At 48.4% G+C, this 18,766-nt stretch overlaps 2 protein-coding genes and 1 long non-coding RNA gene across 4 annotated transcripts; 1 reads left to right on the top strand and 2 right to left on the bottom strand.

Moving 5' to 3' along the window:
- Positions 1–643: 643 nt before the first annotated feature.
- LOC122393376 (hornerin-like) lies at positions 644–8,992 on the bottom strand. 2 transcript variants are annotated; one of them, XM_043389325.1, is made up of 14 exons: positions 8,812–8,992; positions 8,084–8,241; positions 7,542–7,667; positions 7,156–7,232; positions 5,625–6,968; positions 5,269–5,366; positions 4,113–5,090; positions 3,639–3,786; positions 3,098–3,224; positions 2,687–2,800; positions 2,206–2,378; positions 1,704–1,862; positions 1,197–1,314; positions 644–869 (listed from the first exon to the last, which is right to left on the bottom strand). In XM_043389325.1, exons 1-14 carry the CDS (start codon positions 8,817–8,819, stop codon positions 769–771), a joined length of 3,729 nt encoding a protein of 1,242 aa, XP_043245260.1. In that variant the 5' UTR covers positions 8,820–8,992; the 3' UTR covers positions 644–768. The 2 variants fall into 2 exon arrangements, with proteins under 2 accessions (XP_043245260.1, XP_043245259.1); XM_043389324.1 differs by having other exon boundaries at positions 7,542–7,688; positions 8,812–8,905.
- A 1,535-nt stretch (positions 8,993–10,527) lies between these two features.
- LOC122393375 lies at positions 10,528–14,238 on the top strand. Its single transcript, XR_006258686.1, has 5 exons — positions 10,528–10,608; positions 10,885–11,002; positions 11,751–11,783; positions 12,547–12,655; positions 13,530–14,238. It is a non-coding gene; the product is annotated as an uncharacterized LOC122393375 (long non-coding RNA).
- A 472-nt stretch (positions 14,239–14,710) lies between these two features.
- LOC122393374 lies at positions 14,711–17,727 on the bottom strand. The gene is made up of 4 exons (XM_043389323.1): positions 17,563–17,727; positions 15,678–15,830; positions 15,305–15,430; positions 14,711–15,138 (listed from the first exon to the last, which is right to left on the bottom strand). The coding sequence occupies exons 1-4, from the start codon at positions 17,624–17,626 to the stop codon at positions 14,987–14,989; spliced, it is 495 nt and encodes a 164-aa protein (XP_043245258.1). The 5' UTR covers positions 17,627–17,727; the 3' UTR covers positions 14,711–14,986.
- Positions 17,728–18,766: the final 1,039 nt, after the last annotated feature.

Raw genomic sequence — 18,766 nt, 5'->3', positions numbered from 1 at the left:
CTACAAAAGCCCAACGCCTGGCGTAAAACCTTACTGCGTTCTGGGCGTATTCGATTGATAACTGCGGCACATGCTGATTTAAGCAGAGGCTGGGTTTGTACACGACCAATAAGAGACTGGGTTTTGTACATATTTACAGTCCGTAAGCCATGCGGTCGATGCTCTCAGATCCCATAAGGTGCTGATAAGTCATCATCGGCGAGAAACGGACAAAAAATTCAACTGGGACAATCATCTCAAATAAACCACGATAACTGATACTTCATAACGTACCTGAAACGTCTACCAGCTGAAGCTCCATCGCACTACGCAAGTTAGCTTTCTTCGAAGTTTCAGCAAGCGCATCAAATATAGTTGGTAACTGAGTCGGTGACCTGGAAAAACATGACCATGTCAGTGAGCCGAATATAACTGCTGTCCTTTACGCCTCTTTAGGCTCGCTTAGCAAGTGAAATGAAGCACATTAAAGAACATCGATATCATTAAATGACAAGCTTAGGGTACTCGAGTGTTAACAAATTTTCGAGTATGGATTTTAAAAAGCAAGTCAAGCAGCGTCGTAATCCCAAAAACACCAGCCTGCTTGCTGAAGCTGGACACTTACCATTTTTCGTCGTCAGAGGACCCTAATCTCACACACAAATTTCCCCGGTATCCCTTTATTCCATGAAAGACACGCTGTTGGACCAGCACAATACACATAAGTTCATCCAGTCATACAACAGACATGTCACAGCTGCATATAACACTGGTCCAGCGCGTTGGACCTCAGAAAAAGGGTACGGGAATGGGGAAGGGACCCGGGTGGTGCGAGCTGTCTATGATCGTCTCCAGCCACGCCCGGTACGCAGCCACGTTGGTGTAAACGCCTGTGAAAGGAAACATTAGTTAACAGAGCAACGTCGCCGTTTATGATCAAATGATATGTCATTCTCAGCACGGGCAAGAAAATTGACCGATAAGTTATTCCTGTTTTTTATATAATTTATCCATGTTCTCCTCGATATTATGGAATCACCAACTGATTATAACCACAATGGATATGCTACGATGGGTTAAGCAAACGTTTTAAATGATCTTTTTGTCAGCCAATTCAGCGATGCGGGAATTAACCAAAAGATATATCTCCCAACATCTCTAAGTCACTGAAAATGTCGGCAGTCATATCACGTTCATCCGCCCGTCTAATTCCGTACCTGGTGTGTTGTCCCCGCAGCGCACCCCCCAGCTGGTGACCCCCACCAGCTGGTATTTGGGAGAGTCGCGCGCCGAGGCCGGGGGACGGGGACAGACCAGGCCGCCGCCGCCGTCACCCTGAAACGCGGCAGTGATGTCAGCCAGGTCAGCCAGCCGGCGGCTCCATCGAATGCTAGATAAAATGTGAAAAAAATATGATAACGACACTCTTCTGAACGATGAGCTCGTATGAGCCTGTATGCCATATCGGTCAAGCAGGTGAAAAACACCATTAAAAACAATTAAGCACAGTGCAACAAGCCGTTTTATCGAGGTCCTGGTTATCCTTAACAGATTGATGCACTGTCAAAGAATCCCAGGACCCCACCAAAGATCCTTGGACCGCATTATATGATATTCCTGCGCCTCAGGCAAGAAGTGGCACCAGTCGGAAATAACTTGGTCTTTATCAGACTATCAATATCCTCTTTCCTGACAAGACAATGTTCCCACTTCCCACTTCTCACCAGACAAGTGTCCTGTCCATGTGACCCGACGGCACAGAAGGTGCCCTCCTGCAGACGGAAGCCCGGTCCCAGCAGTGTATTCTGCAGTGAGGCCTCGCACGTGTCCGAGGCCGTGGGCCGCAGGGAGACCGCCTTCAGCGCGTGCGGAGCATTCTCCAGCTGCCGACAAACACGTAAAGCTAGTTAGAGAGATGGCATCAAGGATTTCAATGGGTGAGTTTGTAAGAATGACGTAGAGGAACAAGGCATGTAATAAAGTTGTGCGTAAAAACAGCGTTGCATTGAGCTCCAAGTATCAATAAGGAACGAATGCATGAAATGTGCAGCCAATATGAATATGCACATTAATTACAAGGAAAAAGAATTCGATGAAATGTACGAATGAGTTGAATTTATCCGCAGTCACGATGTACTAAGTATAACCCAATAAGACATTACAACAACATAAAAAAATATACATTATGTTCACTGAACTAGCTCAGCAGTTTGAATTTCTGCTGACCTGCGTCTTGTAGGCGTCGTAGCCCCATCCGGGCGCCTCACAGGTGACCGGCTCTGTGCTGAGGTCAGGCCCCGGCAGACAGGCGGTGGCCACGTGCGGCAGGGTCGACAGGGGCACTGGAGCCGTCAGCTGCAGTGCCGCAATGTCGGCCAGGTACACGGACGATAGGTAGTCTGCGGGAGAGGGACATTTCGGGTTAAATTATGGGATTATTTTGGTTGATATTTCGTCGCCAACATTCCACACAACAGCCCAATATTTTGATTTATGGAATGACAACACAAATGGCTAATTATCCTCATTACTCTTTACGGAATTGTCTTCGATAAAAGTCTTGTTGGACGATTTCTCCAAAAGGATTGTCAATTTATGGCATGCAAAATAGCGTGGTAACGAACACCAAATAAAACAATGCGACGATAAAATGCCGACGTCCACTAAAACATGTTTTACAGATGTAAGTGAACGACTAGCGACGTACCGGGATGAACGTGTATGGCCCGCACTCGCGCATCGTAAGGTCCGTACAGTTCCTCTTTTTCCGAGTACAGGTTATATTCCCCGAGCCTAACAATAAGCTCCCTTTCGTCTTCGGCTGAAACGAAAACAAAGCGCGTCAAGGAAGGAAGACATACAAGTTGCAAAATGGACAACGCGAATTTTGCAAGCGCTATGCGAATGCGGTTAAAAAAAATAAAGCGTGAAGTGGATCTAAGTCGTAGCCCATTACATAGGAAACTAGGGTAGCGATAACCGTCTATGAAGCAGACTGCGTTGACTTGGGGCACGAACTGCTGGTAGCACACAAACACGACCGACTTGCAGTAAACACACCCGACTGGGTAACGCACAAACACCATACCGAGAGCACACAAACACCACTGATCCGCACCTTGTACGCAGTGAGCGGCGGTGACGAGTACGTCCTCGGAGACCAGCGTGGCCCCACAGAGGTACTCGAGTCCGCCGAGCCGCGCCCCACGGGGATCGTGCGGGGCCGTCCGACGTAAAATTGCAGCCTGAAAAAGACGGGAGGGTATCTAAAGCAGAAGCTTGCATAGCATCTCGCTACTTATTCGTATATGCTTAGTAACAAATGGTAAACCGGATATTTCATGCATTATCCAAAATATACTTCAACTAGGGACAGACAAGCATATACATAAGCATGTTGAGTGGACTCAGTACTTTGTGTCGAAGCACAAGACGAAATAAGGTGTATCGGTAGAAAAAGTATAAAAAAAAACTTTCTCATCACTGAAAGCCACTAGCAGCTATCATTTTTAAGTGACGTATAAAGAGGCAAGAGAACGTTTCCTCTAACGCCTGCAGCATCAAGATAAAAAAGCATTACGAAAAAAAACTTTATAACATTTCCGCGTCAAGGATGGACAATGGACATTGGACATCGCATTCCGGCACGCCCAACTCACGTGCCACGGGTGGGAGGCATAGTCGGCGACACCGGGTTCCAGTCCAAACCCGGACGAGATCCGCGCGGCAAACGATCCGAACACTGACGAGTAGATGTCGGACAGCTGGCCCCGCACACCGCAGGTCTCAGTTTGTGCCGGAAACAGGCTGGAGGCGGTAGGTAAGAGTGTTACGTCAGAGAAATCATGTTTATAGCCCAACCATTGACATTCAAAGATTCATATATGTAATACGTTTCTGACTACCTTTCGCCATTTTCGTTCAATCAATTCGCCTATCTCAATGTCATAAAAACGCGTCCCAGAAACCACAAAAAGTTACTGACTTCCGCCCTCCGAGCATGCAACTCGCACAAACGAACTGGAACCAAAATGAGACGTTCCAAAGCTCATTCAACTATCATTTAATATATGGAGCATGGGACAATAAGATCCACGGAAATTTATTTTAGCCAATTTCGGCTTTTTACTCACGTGGGCGGCGGCACCAGAGGCGGCCTGGGCAGGATCGGCGGCGGCGGCGGCAGCAGCGGCCTGAGATGGCCGTGACCGACCCCATACGGAGGTCCGTGAGGGTGCCGATGGGGCGGGAACGGCGGCCCGTGAGGACCGTGCCCGTAGGGTCCGGGCGGTCCGTAGCTCGACGATGGACCCCCGTGACCGAAGCCGTGACCTTGACCGTGAGGCTTCCCGTGACCCGGCGCGGGTCCGACCCCTCCGAGATGGCCTCCGTGAGACGACTCGCCCTCGTGGAAGGTGTAAGTATCGGGATCGGAGAAGGAGCTTCCACCTCCTGAAAAGCTATCTGAAAAGCCGCCATGCTGACTGTCGAATGTCCCGGGCTGCCCTCCAAAGGAGCCGGATTGTCCGGCAAAGGAGCCACCAGGCTGCCCGCCAAAGGAAGACTGTCCACCGAAGGACCCAGGCTGTCCGCCGAAGGACCCAGGCTGTCCACCGAAGGACCCAGGCTGTCCACCAAAGGACCCAGGCTGTCCACCAAAGGACCCAGGCTGTCCACCAAAGGAACCAGACTGTCCACCGAAGGACCCGAACTGTCCACCGAAGGACCCGGACTGTCCACCGAATGAGCTCGGTTGTCCAGCAAAGGAGCCACCAGGCTGTCCACTAAAGGACCCGGACTGTCCACCGAATGAGCTCTGTTGTCCAGCAAAGGAGCCACCAGACTGTCCACTCGAGGAACCACCAGACTGTCCAAAGGAACTGGACTGCCCAAAAGAGCCGGACTGTCCAGAAGAGCTGGACTGCCCAGAGGAGCTAGACTGTCCAAAAGCGCTGGGCTGTCCAGAGGAGCTAGATTGTCCTCTGAAGGAACCCGAGCTGCTGGATTGGGATGACGGTTTGGGTGGCCCGAAGGTCGTGGAAGGGGTAGCGGGCGGCGGGTGGAAGGATGAGCTGCTCTGCGTGTCGGTATCCTGATGTGTAGTTGCTCCTCTGGAAACGAGAAAAGACAGGAGTTAGAAATCAATTACCAAAACAGGGACGAATTTTATCAAACAGCAATCAAACACATTAGTAGATAGACGGGATTTCTTTCCACATTTGATTGGCAAACATAAGCAATAAATCAAGAATATATCCAGATTATGCATCACTGAGTGATTCGGCTTACTGGAGTTGGCGCAGGATGTCGGCTGCCAGCATCACCAGCTCCGTTTGGGGGACGAAAGGCTCCACTTCTCCAGGTGTCTCCCCGCCGACGATTTGATACTGGAAAATGGGGGCAGATCACTGGAATGTCTTATACGCCATTCATATTAAATACAACGTCGAATAATTAAATTCGTTGAATACATGTTCATTACTAGTGTTTGCATTCAGATTTCTCTTGAAAAGTAAGCTACCATCCGACGTAAAAGGAAAAAAAAGCATCAAATCTTTCACAAACCGGACTTGGTGTAAGCCTGTTTGTAATAAGTACAAAGACATGAATGCTAAAATACAAGAAGCAAGCTCGACATTTCTCACCTCCCTCGGGACACCGTCCGTGGTGAAAATGATCCCTCCTTTGCTTGGATCGGAAACGTAGACAAACTCCCCCGTCACGTGAGGTCTTCCATCGACCAGGACAGTCTGCGACCTTCCAGTGGCGGCGAACCCGGGTGCCGGTCTCACTTCCATGCTGACTAGTGTTGTTTCGTGTGTGACGAAAGCCTCAGCGCCTCCGTCCAGTTCCAGAACGGAGCTGAACTCGGGTACGACGTAACGCTGGCCCCGGATTAGCACCTGTTGAAGGCGGCGACGTGCAGGTGCAGAACTTCCAGAGTCGTCCGGGGAGAATAAGCTAGAGCTTCCATCGAATCCAGAGGAAAAGCTGGAGCCAGAGGGGACGTTCGGAGCGTTTAAAGGAAATCCAGAGTGACTCGTGGGGAAGCCAGGAGCGTTGGGAGGGAACATGCCAGGTCCGTGAGGAGGCATACCCATCCCCGGGTGGGGCATCGGAAGTCCCATTGGCGGCATACCAGGAGGGAAGTGGCCGAAGCTTGGACCTCGTGGGCCTCCTGGTCGCACGTCGAAACCATCTTGCCTGAAGAAGCCAGAGCTCGATGGTCCACCGCTGAAACCTCCGTCGTTTGTCGATGCGCTATCAAAGCTGCCAGGCAGTCCAGAAACAGAGAAGGAGGACTGTGGGTAAACCTCGCGTACTCCTGATCCAGAGCCACCGCCAGTTGCTTGTGAGCTCTGCCCAGTGCTTGAGACCGATGAATAAGTCACTTCAGATCCTGGACCAAAACTCGAGCTAGAGCCCGATTCAGAGTCGAAACTTGAGCCCGATTCAGAGTCGAAACTTGAGCCAGAGTCAGAGCTGAAACTTGATCCAGAACCGAAACTTGAGCCAGAGCCAGAGCTGAAACTTGAGCCCGAGCCAGAGCCGAAGCTTGATCCAGATGCAGAGCCGAAACTTGAGTCAGGTCCCGAGCCAAAATTTGATCCAGAGTCTGTTGATCCTGTATTAGACTCATAGCCAAAGCCGGATGAGTCTGCTCCTGAGCCGGACCCAAAGCTGGATGACCCGGAGCCAGATCCAGAGGCGAAGCCGGACGATTCCGATCCAAAGTTCGATCCTTGCTGGGATCCAGCCCCAGTCACAGACCCAGAGCTCTGTCCAGCACTGGAGCCAGACGCCGAACCCGTTGCGGCACCGGGTCTCAGCGCGACGCCCGGTGTGAGGTTGTTGTCGCGGTGGTGGAAGCCGCCGGTTCCCAGGTCGGAGGGGAAGCCGAAAGGGTTTCCGGAGGAGGCGCTGAAGGAGAGGACGCCGTCCTCTCGGCAGCAGACGTGGTCCGAGTTGGACTGGCCACAGGTGAACCGCTGCCGGAGAGAAGGAAGAGAAGAAAAGAGTCAGTGGGTGAGTCTGAGCATCTACGAGGGAGGGAAACGGCAACATCGATCGCAAACTATTACTAAACCATTTATTGGTTTATTTTATTGTTGTTTATAACAGTCACTTCAAAATATCAAAACAGCAAAGGGCAAAGGAAACAAACGATCTACTAACCGGTGTGAACGTTTGTCGGTCGTATTGTGATGTCGGGTGATACACCTCATTTGGCTGTTCGTATGTTATGATGTCCACTGAAAAAAACAATAAGCACGCCGATAAAAAGTCCGTTTTGCCAACCACATTTGCGGCAATTTTATAAGACAATGTAAGAACGCTACACTTCCTATCCACTCACGTTGCAATAAAATAAGACTAAAATCTGAAACGTAAGTATAACTATAAAATCTGACATTCCCACTAATAAAAAACAAATGAAAAAGAGCGAATTGAGAGATCAGTGCGAAATGCAAGTTTCCCAGTTAAAGGCCGATGAGAAGCTTCGAAGTCTAAGCCCTATAATATAAAATATTACGAAGGAACATTTCACTCCAGTCACTTACCAGATGAGCAGAGTGCCGAGGGCACACATCGGCTGCCCTCGGGGCACAGCGGCAGGGGTGGCGCCGAGTCCCGGTCAGACACTGAGGCGTCCCCTGACGAGGCTTTGAGGCGCTGGGCGCCGTGCACTGGAAACAAAGGGGAGGGAGCTGAGGCTGTCAGCTGCACAGGCAACAATGAAAAACAGTGAAAGCAATCTAAGAGAGCTAGAAATAAATTTCGAGAACAGATTTTAATGACCAACAAATTAACCTAGCAAGCGACCGTGAATTACGTTTGCTGATTACGATAAGCTAACCAGCAACAAAATGACTAGAAAAACACAATAAACAAAAAAAAATGAAAATAGCAAAAATACAACAAAATCAAAAAATCAAATAAAATTAACGCTTGTTTCAATTATTAGCCTTGCAAATTAATATTTATTACCTTGATTCGTTAAAACTTCCCAAATATCAAACTGTCAACCTGTAACCAGGCCATGTTTCGGCTGGCTCCGATTTATGCTACCCACCACAGCAGCTCCCCCTTCCCCTTTCCGTACCTGGACCAGCAGCCGGCGCCGCGTGCTGCTCCCGGGGCGGACCGAACTGACCCATCCCGGTGCTCGGCTGGGGGTTCTGTTTGACCGGCACCGCAGAGCTGACGGTCAGCAGAGCGGCTAGAAGCACTGGAGACGCGCACATGGCGGCGCTGGGTCGGCTGGAAATGGGTGACGCGGTTATGAATTATGCACGCAAGGCAGAAGAAACGTGTAGCAAATAATATAAAAAGAAATATTGCATAGGTATGTATCATTGCTATTCATAATTCAATAAATTCAGCCAATCCTTGATTTCGATTTTGTATTAATCGATTTAATGGTTTAATCCAGCATTTTGATATTTGCTAATATGTTTTTTTTCGAAACAACTTAAAAAACAAGCAATTCCATAAATCAACGAGCAGCAACTATGCTTTATTGATTTTAGGTATTCACGATGAATTAAATGCTATGACCTGAATGACATGAAATCATAATTTTTTACTCTTCATTGAATCATTTAAACGAGTAAAAAAATTGACGGAATAAAAACAATAAAAATGCGTTCAACTTCCGGCAAGAAATTGCAAGGCAGCGCTAACCGCATCGGTCATGGAAGGTACGCTCCAAGAGGCTATCACCATAATAAAATCAATAGAAAAAAATCAGAAAAAAGATGCTTCAGATAGAAAACATTATTAACAAACAACAAGCATGCACAACGACACGTATGTAGCCAATTATCTCACCTCTTCATAACGCCGCTACGGCTCCCTCCTCCGGTTTTCCGTCCCGCGGCCGCACAACACAGAAAGGCCCGTCTAAAACTGGACCGCCGCGCCCCCAGACAGGCGCACACGCTGACCCAGCGCCTCGGGCGTCGCCCCGGCGCTCAGCCAATCAGCGGCCGCCACGCGTGTCCGCCGGCACAGTCTACCCGGCAGGTGTCGGACGGAGTCGCGGTAGCCGAGCCGCGCGGCAGGGCGGTAGAGATGAAAGTTAACGGGGAAATAACTGCTGAGTGTTTTATTTTGTATGCTAATTGAAGGACTAATTTATTTGATACTGCTAAACTTTTAACAAGATTTGGCACTGGCGGGCATCACAAACTGTTCAAAAATTATTCCGAGGCTTTTGTAAGAAGTAAAACATTACCGTCCTTCCACAGAAAATATGTGCATATAAAAGCCGTTCTTCTGTATAGGTATCAAATTATGCTAAAGATTTAGATGACATTACTCAAACTGATTTCCTATTAACGTTATCAGAACAGGTTCGTCGGGAGTATGAATCACAGCCTTATAATATCACAGTTAAGCATGCAGAACAAATAAGGTAAGTGAAAGGAAGATTTCCTGGCGAGTTGACCACGTAACTGTTTACAACACAGCGGAAATTAAGACCGAACAACGGTGATGAGAAACGATTATATGATCTATAATTGCATGGTTCATGACCATGGTTCTTATCTTATGCCGAGACACACAACTTTTATTTCATCGTCGTGACAGCCAATAGGACGCTCGGTCCAGCCTACGCCGCCAGTCACATGCCACGACACTATGGGCTGCCGACGCGACCACGAACACCCAGCCGGGGCAAACTAAGGACGCAGGCTAGTCAAAATGCCGCGGCCGGGATAAAACCGTATTATCCCGCACCTTACAGTGTTTACAATTGATTCACGTGCGAAGAGAGAAAATTATCAAATGTCGATTAACTGATTTGTTAAACGTCTAGACGATTAACAAACTGTTAAACGTCTATTAGACACTTCGTCTAGCCTGAAATATGTCGTATTTTTGTATATAAAATGTATTTTTTACCTTAAGGCGCACAAAAGATATCGGCGGTACGGGATAACATTATTAAACCGCTCGTAGGTAGAAAAATATTTTAAACGTCTCGCCTTAATATATAATGTGTTGGCGGCTTGGGAGAGCATCATTAATGCGTCGTGATGATCACGAGTCATTCACCAATCAGTTTAAAGTATCGTTTCAATTTCAAGTACCTATGGTTATCTACCTAAAAATCCAGGTAGTTCACGTCACCGGATATGACTTCTTAGTTTCTGCTGCATGGCTTTTCGCTGCTATTGCTGGGAGTGAACACTCCGGAAGGTAAGTCTATTCTTTCCGTCCTTTCTCCCTCCCACCTCTCTCTCTCTCTCTCTCTCTCTCTCTCTCTCTCTCTCTCTCTCTCTCTCTCTCTCTCTCTCTCTCTCTCTCTGCCTTTCTCTCCATCTTTCTATGTCTAGTTCTCTCTCCCCTCCCTGTCTTTCGAAGATTTACTACCGATGTTACTAACCCTCCCTCTGCCGAGCCTCAGCCCGTCCCTGTCTGTGTCACTAACCCTCCCCTCACCGCCGCCTGAATCCGCCCCTGCCGGACGGTCACGTGACTCTGCGCCCGAGGCACCCTCAGGCGCTGACCTGGGAGAGGTCGTCGGCGGTAAGAATCAAACGATCGAGATCCGCGCGGTGCGCTGGTGGTGGTGCGGCTATGCGCGATGGATCGTGCGGGCGGCGGATATTCTTTATTGAGGTAAGATATGAGTCGTCTTGCGAGAGAATTGTAACAATTACACGTGATTACTGTCTCATTTGGAATTGTGTTCATTTTGCAATTTCCGTAAAAATTCTTTACCTCTATGTAGCCGGAGCCAAAACGAAACTGTATTTCAATTGAATTTCATTCATTAGCAATCCATTTAAAATTCATCACTCGGTTCATATTTTCTTTAGGGCTGAATCCAGCAAGCGCGGATAGTTATCCTGTTCCCTGCTCGATAATAGCAAATCGCTGTTTCTGTTTTTTCAGGGTGCTGGTCCGCCGGGAAGGTGACCCTGGTTGAGAATTTGCAGCGCCACAAACATCTGATCTTGAAGCGATGCTGCATCTGAAACTTCCTTCCTGCTTTTGTCTACCAGCATGGCAGGTATTAGGGTGCTATATTACGTTACCCGTTTCATACATTTATGCGTGATGTCAAAGGGAACACGCGCTGTTTCGACGGCGGTGACATTGGTCCAACACCGTTCTAGTCAAATTGTCGTCGTTTAATTGTGTAGATCTGTCCACGGATCTCGCCAGGACTTGGTTTGTAGCTGTTTTACCGCTAAAATGGCTTACGTTCAGTCATGGCTAGGTTTGTTGACCGATCCTTAAGTGTCTTACCTTTGTTTGTATACTTTGTTATGTTTGCACTGATGCCTAGAAGTGATAATAGGCTCTGTTGAGCATGGCGAGGCAGTCTGATTCCCGCCCAATGTGCCCTGGGTTCCCCTGAGGTGCATAGATCGGCATCAGACAGTTTCCTAAGGGACCAGCTCGACACCAGCCTTGTACAGACTCCCCAGTAGGAGTAACCGTATTCTGTGATCGCTACTGGATTCGCTTGCAGAAACGCTAAATCTGCCCAGATTCTAAAGCTGGCTCGTTAGATTTTTCGGCCCTTTATCTGACTTTTCTTCTGTAAGCGAACCCCAGAGCACCGAGCGATGTTCAAAGACGCAACACAGTTACCTAACTGATCTAGTCTTGGGTCTGTCTGCGGGGCCTTCGTGGCTCCGTGGGCCGACCGCCTAGAATAGGACCAATGAGATGCTTGTTATCTGACGTTGCGCACTCTCTTCAAAGTTGTTCAGTTATTCTTCGTTCGATTGACTCCGGTTTCTATTCCGCAGGTAGAGTGGAAGATCACCATGGGCTTATTTGAGGTAAATTCTCGGTATTTTTGTTTTGAGTCACGTTTGGTGAGGGTAAAGTAGCCGTTAAAAAACACTAAACCACAGGAAACACTTCATATTACGAATAATTTATTCGATGTCTTCATTTTGATGTTGTTGAACAAGGTCGCCGATGATGATTTATCAGCACTTCATGGGAACTGAGAGCACCGACCACGCGTCTTAGAGATTGTAAATATGTATATAACCCCGTCCCCTTCTAAATCTGTACAGAACCCGCTACTAATTGAATAAACAAACCACAGGTTATCAATTGAATACGCTTAGAACGCGCTTTTACCCGATGTCGGGCTTTTATAAATCATGTAACATGCATAGTATTGTGGTGTGATGCATAATGTATATTCTTGCTCCAGTTTCGGCCATGTTTGGATAGTCCCTGTCTACTGGAGAGTGTCCATCCCCTAGACGGGTCACTCTTAGCGCCCCTCTGTTCTTTGGCCGTCTCTGGTATAGGCTGGCCGCCTTCTAGGCCTCTTCTCCTAGCTGTCCTCTCGTGACACTTTTGAATAATTTAGTGATGGTGTCCTTAGGTCGTACAGACGGTGAACTAATTCAGTCTTGCATGGAACGAGCAGATATCCACAAGTGTTTCTGTGAGGCGCGCGGTCGGTGCTCCTATGTTCCTGTGCTGTCTGAGGCGACTAAGAGGCGTAGGGTGTAAGAGGTATTTCATGTCTGTTTCGTTTCCATGTTTGCAAGGAAGGAAACCTGACATGTTTGCGTCTTTCAGGAAGGACTTTTGTCGCTATATTATTCATCTCGGCGATACAGGAGCTCCAATACCTTGTTCCGAGACGACTGATCTAAAAGGCCCAGTCTTCCGCAGCTCTCCAGCCACAGTACGTGACATTCCCTTTATACACCCCGTCTATAACCACTATTCGCTGATGAGCCGCTCTGGCCAGAGTCCGGCCTGTGACCCCGGACCATGCTGCTGCCCTCTGGAGCGGCCGGTCGTCTCGCCCGCCGCTCGCCGACCCCTCTGTGATGAGTTCATTCACCCGCTCCCCTTGCTCCGGCCCGGGAGGCCTCCCCGCCCCCAGCGCGGCGCCCCAGGGAGTGCCGCGCGCCGCGGGGAGGCCTCCCCCCACCCGAAATTCACCTGTTGCCATAGTACATCTGTCACGTGCCCCTAGCGGGTCGTGGATGACCGGTTCAATAGTCGTGATAGTGTGAGAGTTGTCCTCCGGAATGTTTGTTGTTCATTGTTTCGAGTGCGTGGTCAAATCTTAGAATGCCTGTGGAATGAGTGCGATTCGATACAGTCATCTCCTTGCGACTGGTGGCGGGTAGTAGCGCCGCGGGGCGGTGGCGGGCCACAGTTCCGCCTCCCCCTCTGTGTGTCCCGTTGTCCCAATTACCCCTCTCCCGCCCGGTCCCCGGCCCTGTCCCGCTCCGTCCGTCGGCTGTGCGCCCGTCCCGCCCCCGGCACCGTTTCACCGTCTGTACCGCCACCAGTCGGGCTGGCCACCTGCCCGGCCTCTCCGATCTTGCTATCCGACCAGCTGCCAGACAGCGGTCCCTCCGACAGAGCCAGTCAGTCATTACATGGAACGTAAACGTGATATAATCTGTGATATAGTCTCTAGTCAAAAGTACTAGTCCTGTCGGTGAGACGCGGGTGCGGCGAAAAGTGCTCCAGAGTCTGATCATTTCGTCCTGCTCGATGACTGAGTTCGCTAGTGTATGTCTTAGTGACACGTGGCCATTCAGTTTCAGTTGATGTTCGCGGAGGAGCACCGGTGATCGGGAGCCAAGCCTCGAGAGTCGAGACGTTCTCCATCTCGACCTCGAGTGGACGACTTGGACAGTCGACACGTCCTCTGCTTCAGTCTTCGGGAGCTGGGACAGTGGCTGACCGCTGATGCTAGAGTTGTTGCCGCTCTGATGTCAGCCGCCCTGTCACCAAAGTCCCACGGACAAAGCATAAACCGGCAAGGCGCCAGTGCCGGCTGAGTGAGCGCAGTGTTGCCTATCGTCGGGCTAACAAAGTGGATTGTAGTTATAAATGGACAAGTATTGTATCGAGAGTACATGAACCTCCAGGCTCCACGAATCAAATTAAAACGGTTACATTTAAGGCGTACCGGTTTCGTCTATTGACTTCTTCAGCGCCGTAACAAGGTCCTTGTTACGGCGCTGAAGAAGTCAATAGACGAAACCGGTACGCCTTAAATGTAACTGTTTTAATTTGATTCGTGGAGCCTGGAGGTTCATGTACTCTCGATACAAAAGTGGATTGTATTTGAATTGCAGTGCATTTGCATTGCTTAAAATTAACGCCGTTTGTAGCCTGTTTGTGTCGAGTGAAGCTGTTTGTGAGATGAGGGTTAGTGTTAAGTCTCGTCACAATTTTTGCCTTCCACTCGTGCCTGAGTAACATGATAATGTGCTGTTGAAATAAATTTTATGGTGAACCTTATCTCTTTTGCGTTTCGTCAACGGGATAAACGAACCACGAACGAACTTAGTTTCGTTAGTACCGTAGCTGAAAATGACAGTTCAAAACTAAATATCGGGACTTCAACGCAAGCTCGTAGAATATCGTGACGATTGAATAGTTTCAGACTGCCTGTGGTATCGTCCCGTGAAACACATCGTCTATTACCTGATTAGATATACCTTTCGGCTAGACATATGACGCGAGAGCTCATGCCATCTGCGAATGTTTTGTTCCCAGAGACATCTGACGCATGGGTTCGTTTTGTATAGGCTTGGCAGGGTCCGAGCCCTACTCAGAATTTAAGCATTGACCCTATGGCGGCGCAAAGTAAGAATGGCTTTGGTATCCTAAAATTAACCGCCAATAAAAAGCCCTACCAATAAATTTCGGAAAGTGACTACCACTGAACTCTATAATGTGTAAACGTGGCTACCGTGATCTGACAAATCAGCATGGTATTTAGTGTATTACATACGCAGCACAGCTTTATTACTTGCGAAGCTGGACGTGAGGATGCCCGGCATTTCATGGCCTTCAGCGTCATAGCATTTTTCACGTATGCTTCCATTTCACCGCGGCGGATGCATTGAATGCATTATCATATCATTCAATAATCGTTGCTTTCACTAAGAAGCAAATATAATTGTATTTCGAATGGAAACTTAGAGGTTGCATGTCCAAGCTAGGACTGAGAAAAACATCGCATCTTGCTGGATTCGATCCCTCATCACTGGGTTTCCGGCTCAGCTGGCGCCGTCTCCTCATTGGCCGGTTCCACGGTACCACACCGGCAATAGATGCAGCTGGATGTGCGACGGACAAAAACGCAGCCCTCTGGGCATTCGTACACGTCGCCGCATATGTTGCTGTTTCCCAGGTCTGGAATGAGCAAGAACGTGATATTACAAGTTAGACAAACGCAGGTAGTTTTAAGCGTTCGTAGGCCAATGGCAAACAGAACGATGTAAGCGTAACACCACCTTTTTGAGGCGATTCATGCATCATCTTTATGTTTTGATCATACTGAAAAAATAGCATTCCTTACCTTCTTCAGGGAGTTCGTAACCAAAGCAGTCCTCTTGCGTGCACTCAATGGAGGGCAGGTTTCCGCTGCCTTCCTTGCACGTGCAGTTATTGCACATACTCTGCCACGTTACACCGATTCTGCAATCTGCAATAAAAACGGGACAAATATGCAGCTTCACGGAAATGGATCTAAGAACGAGACATGCTCCACGCACCATGACTTTCCTCTTCGAGCAGCCTGCTCAGAAGTGTTCGTCGTCAGGCAAATTGTAAACACAGAGTCAAAAGATAAATCTTGCAGATATCGATAAACATTGCACAAATAATAAGCGATTCAAATGGATGAATAAGAAACAGTCCGATGGAGACAACAACTAGAAAAAGCCACTCACTGAGTCGAGCCTCCACGCAGATTTTGGTGTCGGTCGCCGCGGGTCTGTCCGTGTCTTCATACAGTCCGTTGGGACAGGGTGTGTCGCGCAGTATCTCCACCTCTCCCGGGTAGAGCGGCGAGGGCGAGTCGAGCGGCTCGACGATGGTGTTATCTGTGGGGAGAAAATAGGGGAGTTAGATGTGGTAGGAGAAAGAGCGATAACGAGTCAAAATTTTGCATGATGTTCTGAGGGTAAAGCGGAACGAACTGCCAACATTTCCTATCTGTGCCTTGTTGGTATTATCGTCATTCTATGAATGAAAATGGTTGTGTAGTTTCACAGCGAAGAAATATCAGATTTAGCGGCTTCATCAGTCATCCAACGCAGTAAGCCAAGCATTGACATGACAGCGATGATCTGTGGTCGCGTCAGGAATTTAAATCCCATGTTTCGATAGTCCCCCGTGTCTTTGCAGCATTCCATTGGCGCGACCTTGCCAAAATGAAGTAAGAATACCGTGACTGGTAAGCTGATAAGAAGAGGAGAGCAATTTGATAAATGTCTCTCTTCTCTTACGTGACACTGAGATACCTCCCCTGTGTATAAGCATATTACGCATTATTTTAGCCGCCTTAGTTCGAATCTTTCTGCTGATGCCTTTTTGTCAACTAAATCGCATGACGCATTAAGCATACTGGTAAATCTAAAAACAACCCCGTTCCCGCAGGTAGCACTAATAGCAGTCTGCAGAGTTGGCGGCATCGCTAGTCCCGAATAAACGCTAATCCTCAAATGGAAAAACAGACGAACAAACCTCAACCACTTGACCTCTTCTGCCTCCCAAGCATTCAACCAAGTTGCTAATGGACTTGTAGTGACCGCCACGGGTTTCGAAAGCAGGCTTAAGCTGGGGCGGGGAAAAGTTGACGTCCTTGCACGAATGGTATGCGAGGCCGGCTGAAGCATGGTCGCGCCTTCGCGCAGGTCACGACGATGCTTTGACTGGAGGAGGATTTTGTTCGATTGAATCCATGCACTCGTAATTCGTATCGCTATCTTATATCTTCGTTGATGCACTTTCTTATCAAAGCTTACAAGCTCTGAATTTACCACATCAGCTTCTCCAATCGGAGAACGTTTGCACGAAGAACTTAACCCAAATGATCGATTTCTGCGGTTAAATTGTGGCACCCCACACTGGACCTCGCATGCGGGTTGCAGGTTTTTGGGTTTTCGGGTTTCTTCCAAATTAAAGAATATGTACACTTTATGTTTAGTGACCCACAGCACCATGTAACAAGCGAGTCTGCATGCTTTTAGCATGCGAGCCACCTTTCATCGCATTCCAAAAGTTGATTTTGAGTCAGCTTTCGATTTTCCTCGCTTCGAGGGTTGCGAGTTTTGGTGTTTTCTTGAAGTCCAATTCTGGTTCGTTGTGCTGTTATTGCGATAATATGCAATTTTCTTATTGTGTGCCGGCTTCACTGCATTCATGTAGTGACCATGAGAGAATGGTTTACCTATAATCACTCCATGAATCAGTACCCATTATACCCGCGATTCCAAAACCCGCAGACTCGCAAACCGCATGCGAGGTCCAGTATGGGGTGACCTTAAAGCATACATCACACACGGCTCTGGTAATGTCATGTTTAGGTTATCTTTTATACCGTGCAGCTATATGCAGATGGCTGGTTCTGAGAGAAACCTAAAGCCGAATACCATGTTAGCGAACACTGAAAGTGCACAAACATCAGTACCTAAGCAGTAAGCATTCATTATAAACGTTAACTGCAAGGCGAGCATTATGTGACTGCTGTGCGTGAAACCTAAATCTTTTTTAATGATACCTAAATCGTTAACCTTCTTCCCCAAGCGTCTTCTTACCTGTTCCAGTTCTTACCTTGCTGTCCACATACCGCCACCACCAATATCGCCAATCCAACCCAGACACTGAAAGTAGCCATCCTTCAAAGCAGCGAGGGCCGCAGGTATCCGCACGAGACCAACACGCGGACACTGTCAGGGATCAAGTGAAGGCCTCTCTGAGCTGCCAGAGTGATGAGACGCAGTGGGAGGGTGATGGGGGAGGGGGACGGGAGGGATGGAGAGTGTGGGGGGAGGAGGTGGGATTAAAGCGACGTGAGGGTTGAGGATGTCACGTGCGCGCTGGGATTCGAACTATGTGCTGCGTGGTTGAGACAGCGTTTTTAGATAGTTATTTACTGCCCTTGGAAGCGTTTGCGCCTCTCTCTCTCTCTCTCTCTCTCTCTCTCTCTCTCTCTCTCTCTCTCTCTCTCTCTCTCTCTCTCTCTCTCTCTCTTTCTTTCTCCTCACATCTTTTCCTTGCACCTTTTTGTGTCCTGTTATACCTATCAGCATTCAGCACCGTCCACGAGAAAAGGAAATTGGGGTAAAATTTGACTATCTGGACCACGAGTGTCCACGGAAACACGTGCGTGTCGTATTCGTTTCACCATCACTAAAGACATAAAGAAGTCTATGCATGACATCACAAACCCCCATGTGTACCAGAGGATAAAATAAAACATTATTGGTACAGCGCGTTAAGTACCACGCATGCCAATGCGCTCGTCTATTCTTTAGCTTGCCAGTTCCGTTACTGCATTCCTGCCCTCCCCTATTGTTCGGTCACCTTGCTAGGCGGACAAGTTTTTATGGAACAGCTAAGTAGGTCCGCGGCGGCGTATACTGACGCACGTATTGATTGATTAATCATCCGTCACATACGGGAAGTTGACCTTGACGGGCGAATGGAGCTCGTATAGCAAGCTATGCTATGCGGATGTCGATTTGTGCCAAGAAGCCATACAGTCGCGGACCCACAGTTAATTGAAAACAAATGATATTGAGGGACTGGATCTTCCTCTATATTTTTGTTTTGTTTTGTTTTCAGACAAAGTCAGGTAAGAAAACACATTGACCTTTGATGACCAGGTGACTCGAACGCTCACATTCGCGTGGAATATGCATTGTATACCTATGTGACCGAAGATTTCACATAGAATAAAGCACAGTCCTCAACAGCATTGCGGATTGACACCGTGTTGAATGGTGCTTTGCCGCTGGTATCGATTTCTTGTGAA

Source organism: Amphibalanus amphitrite, unplaced genomic scaffold (assembly GCF_019059575.1).
Source record: "Amphibalanus amphitrite isolate SeventyFive unplaced genomic scaffold, NRLGWU_Aamphi_draft 000532F_arrow, whole genome shotgun sequence".
NCBI lineage: Eukaryota > Metazoa > Arthropoda > Thecostraca > Balanomorpha > Balanidae > Amphibalanus > Amphibalanus amphitrite.
This window is presented reverse-complemented; position numbering and strand designations above follow the sequence as displayed.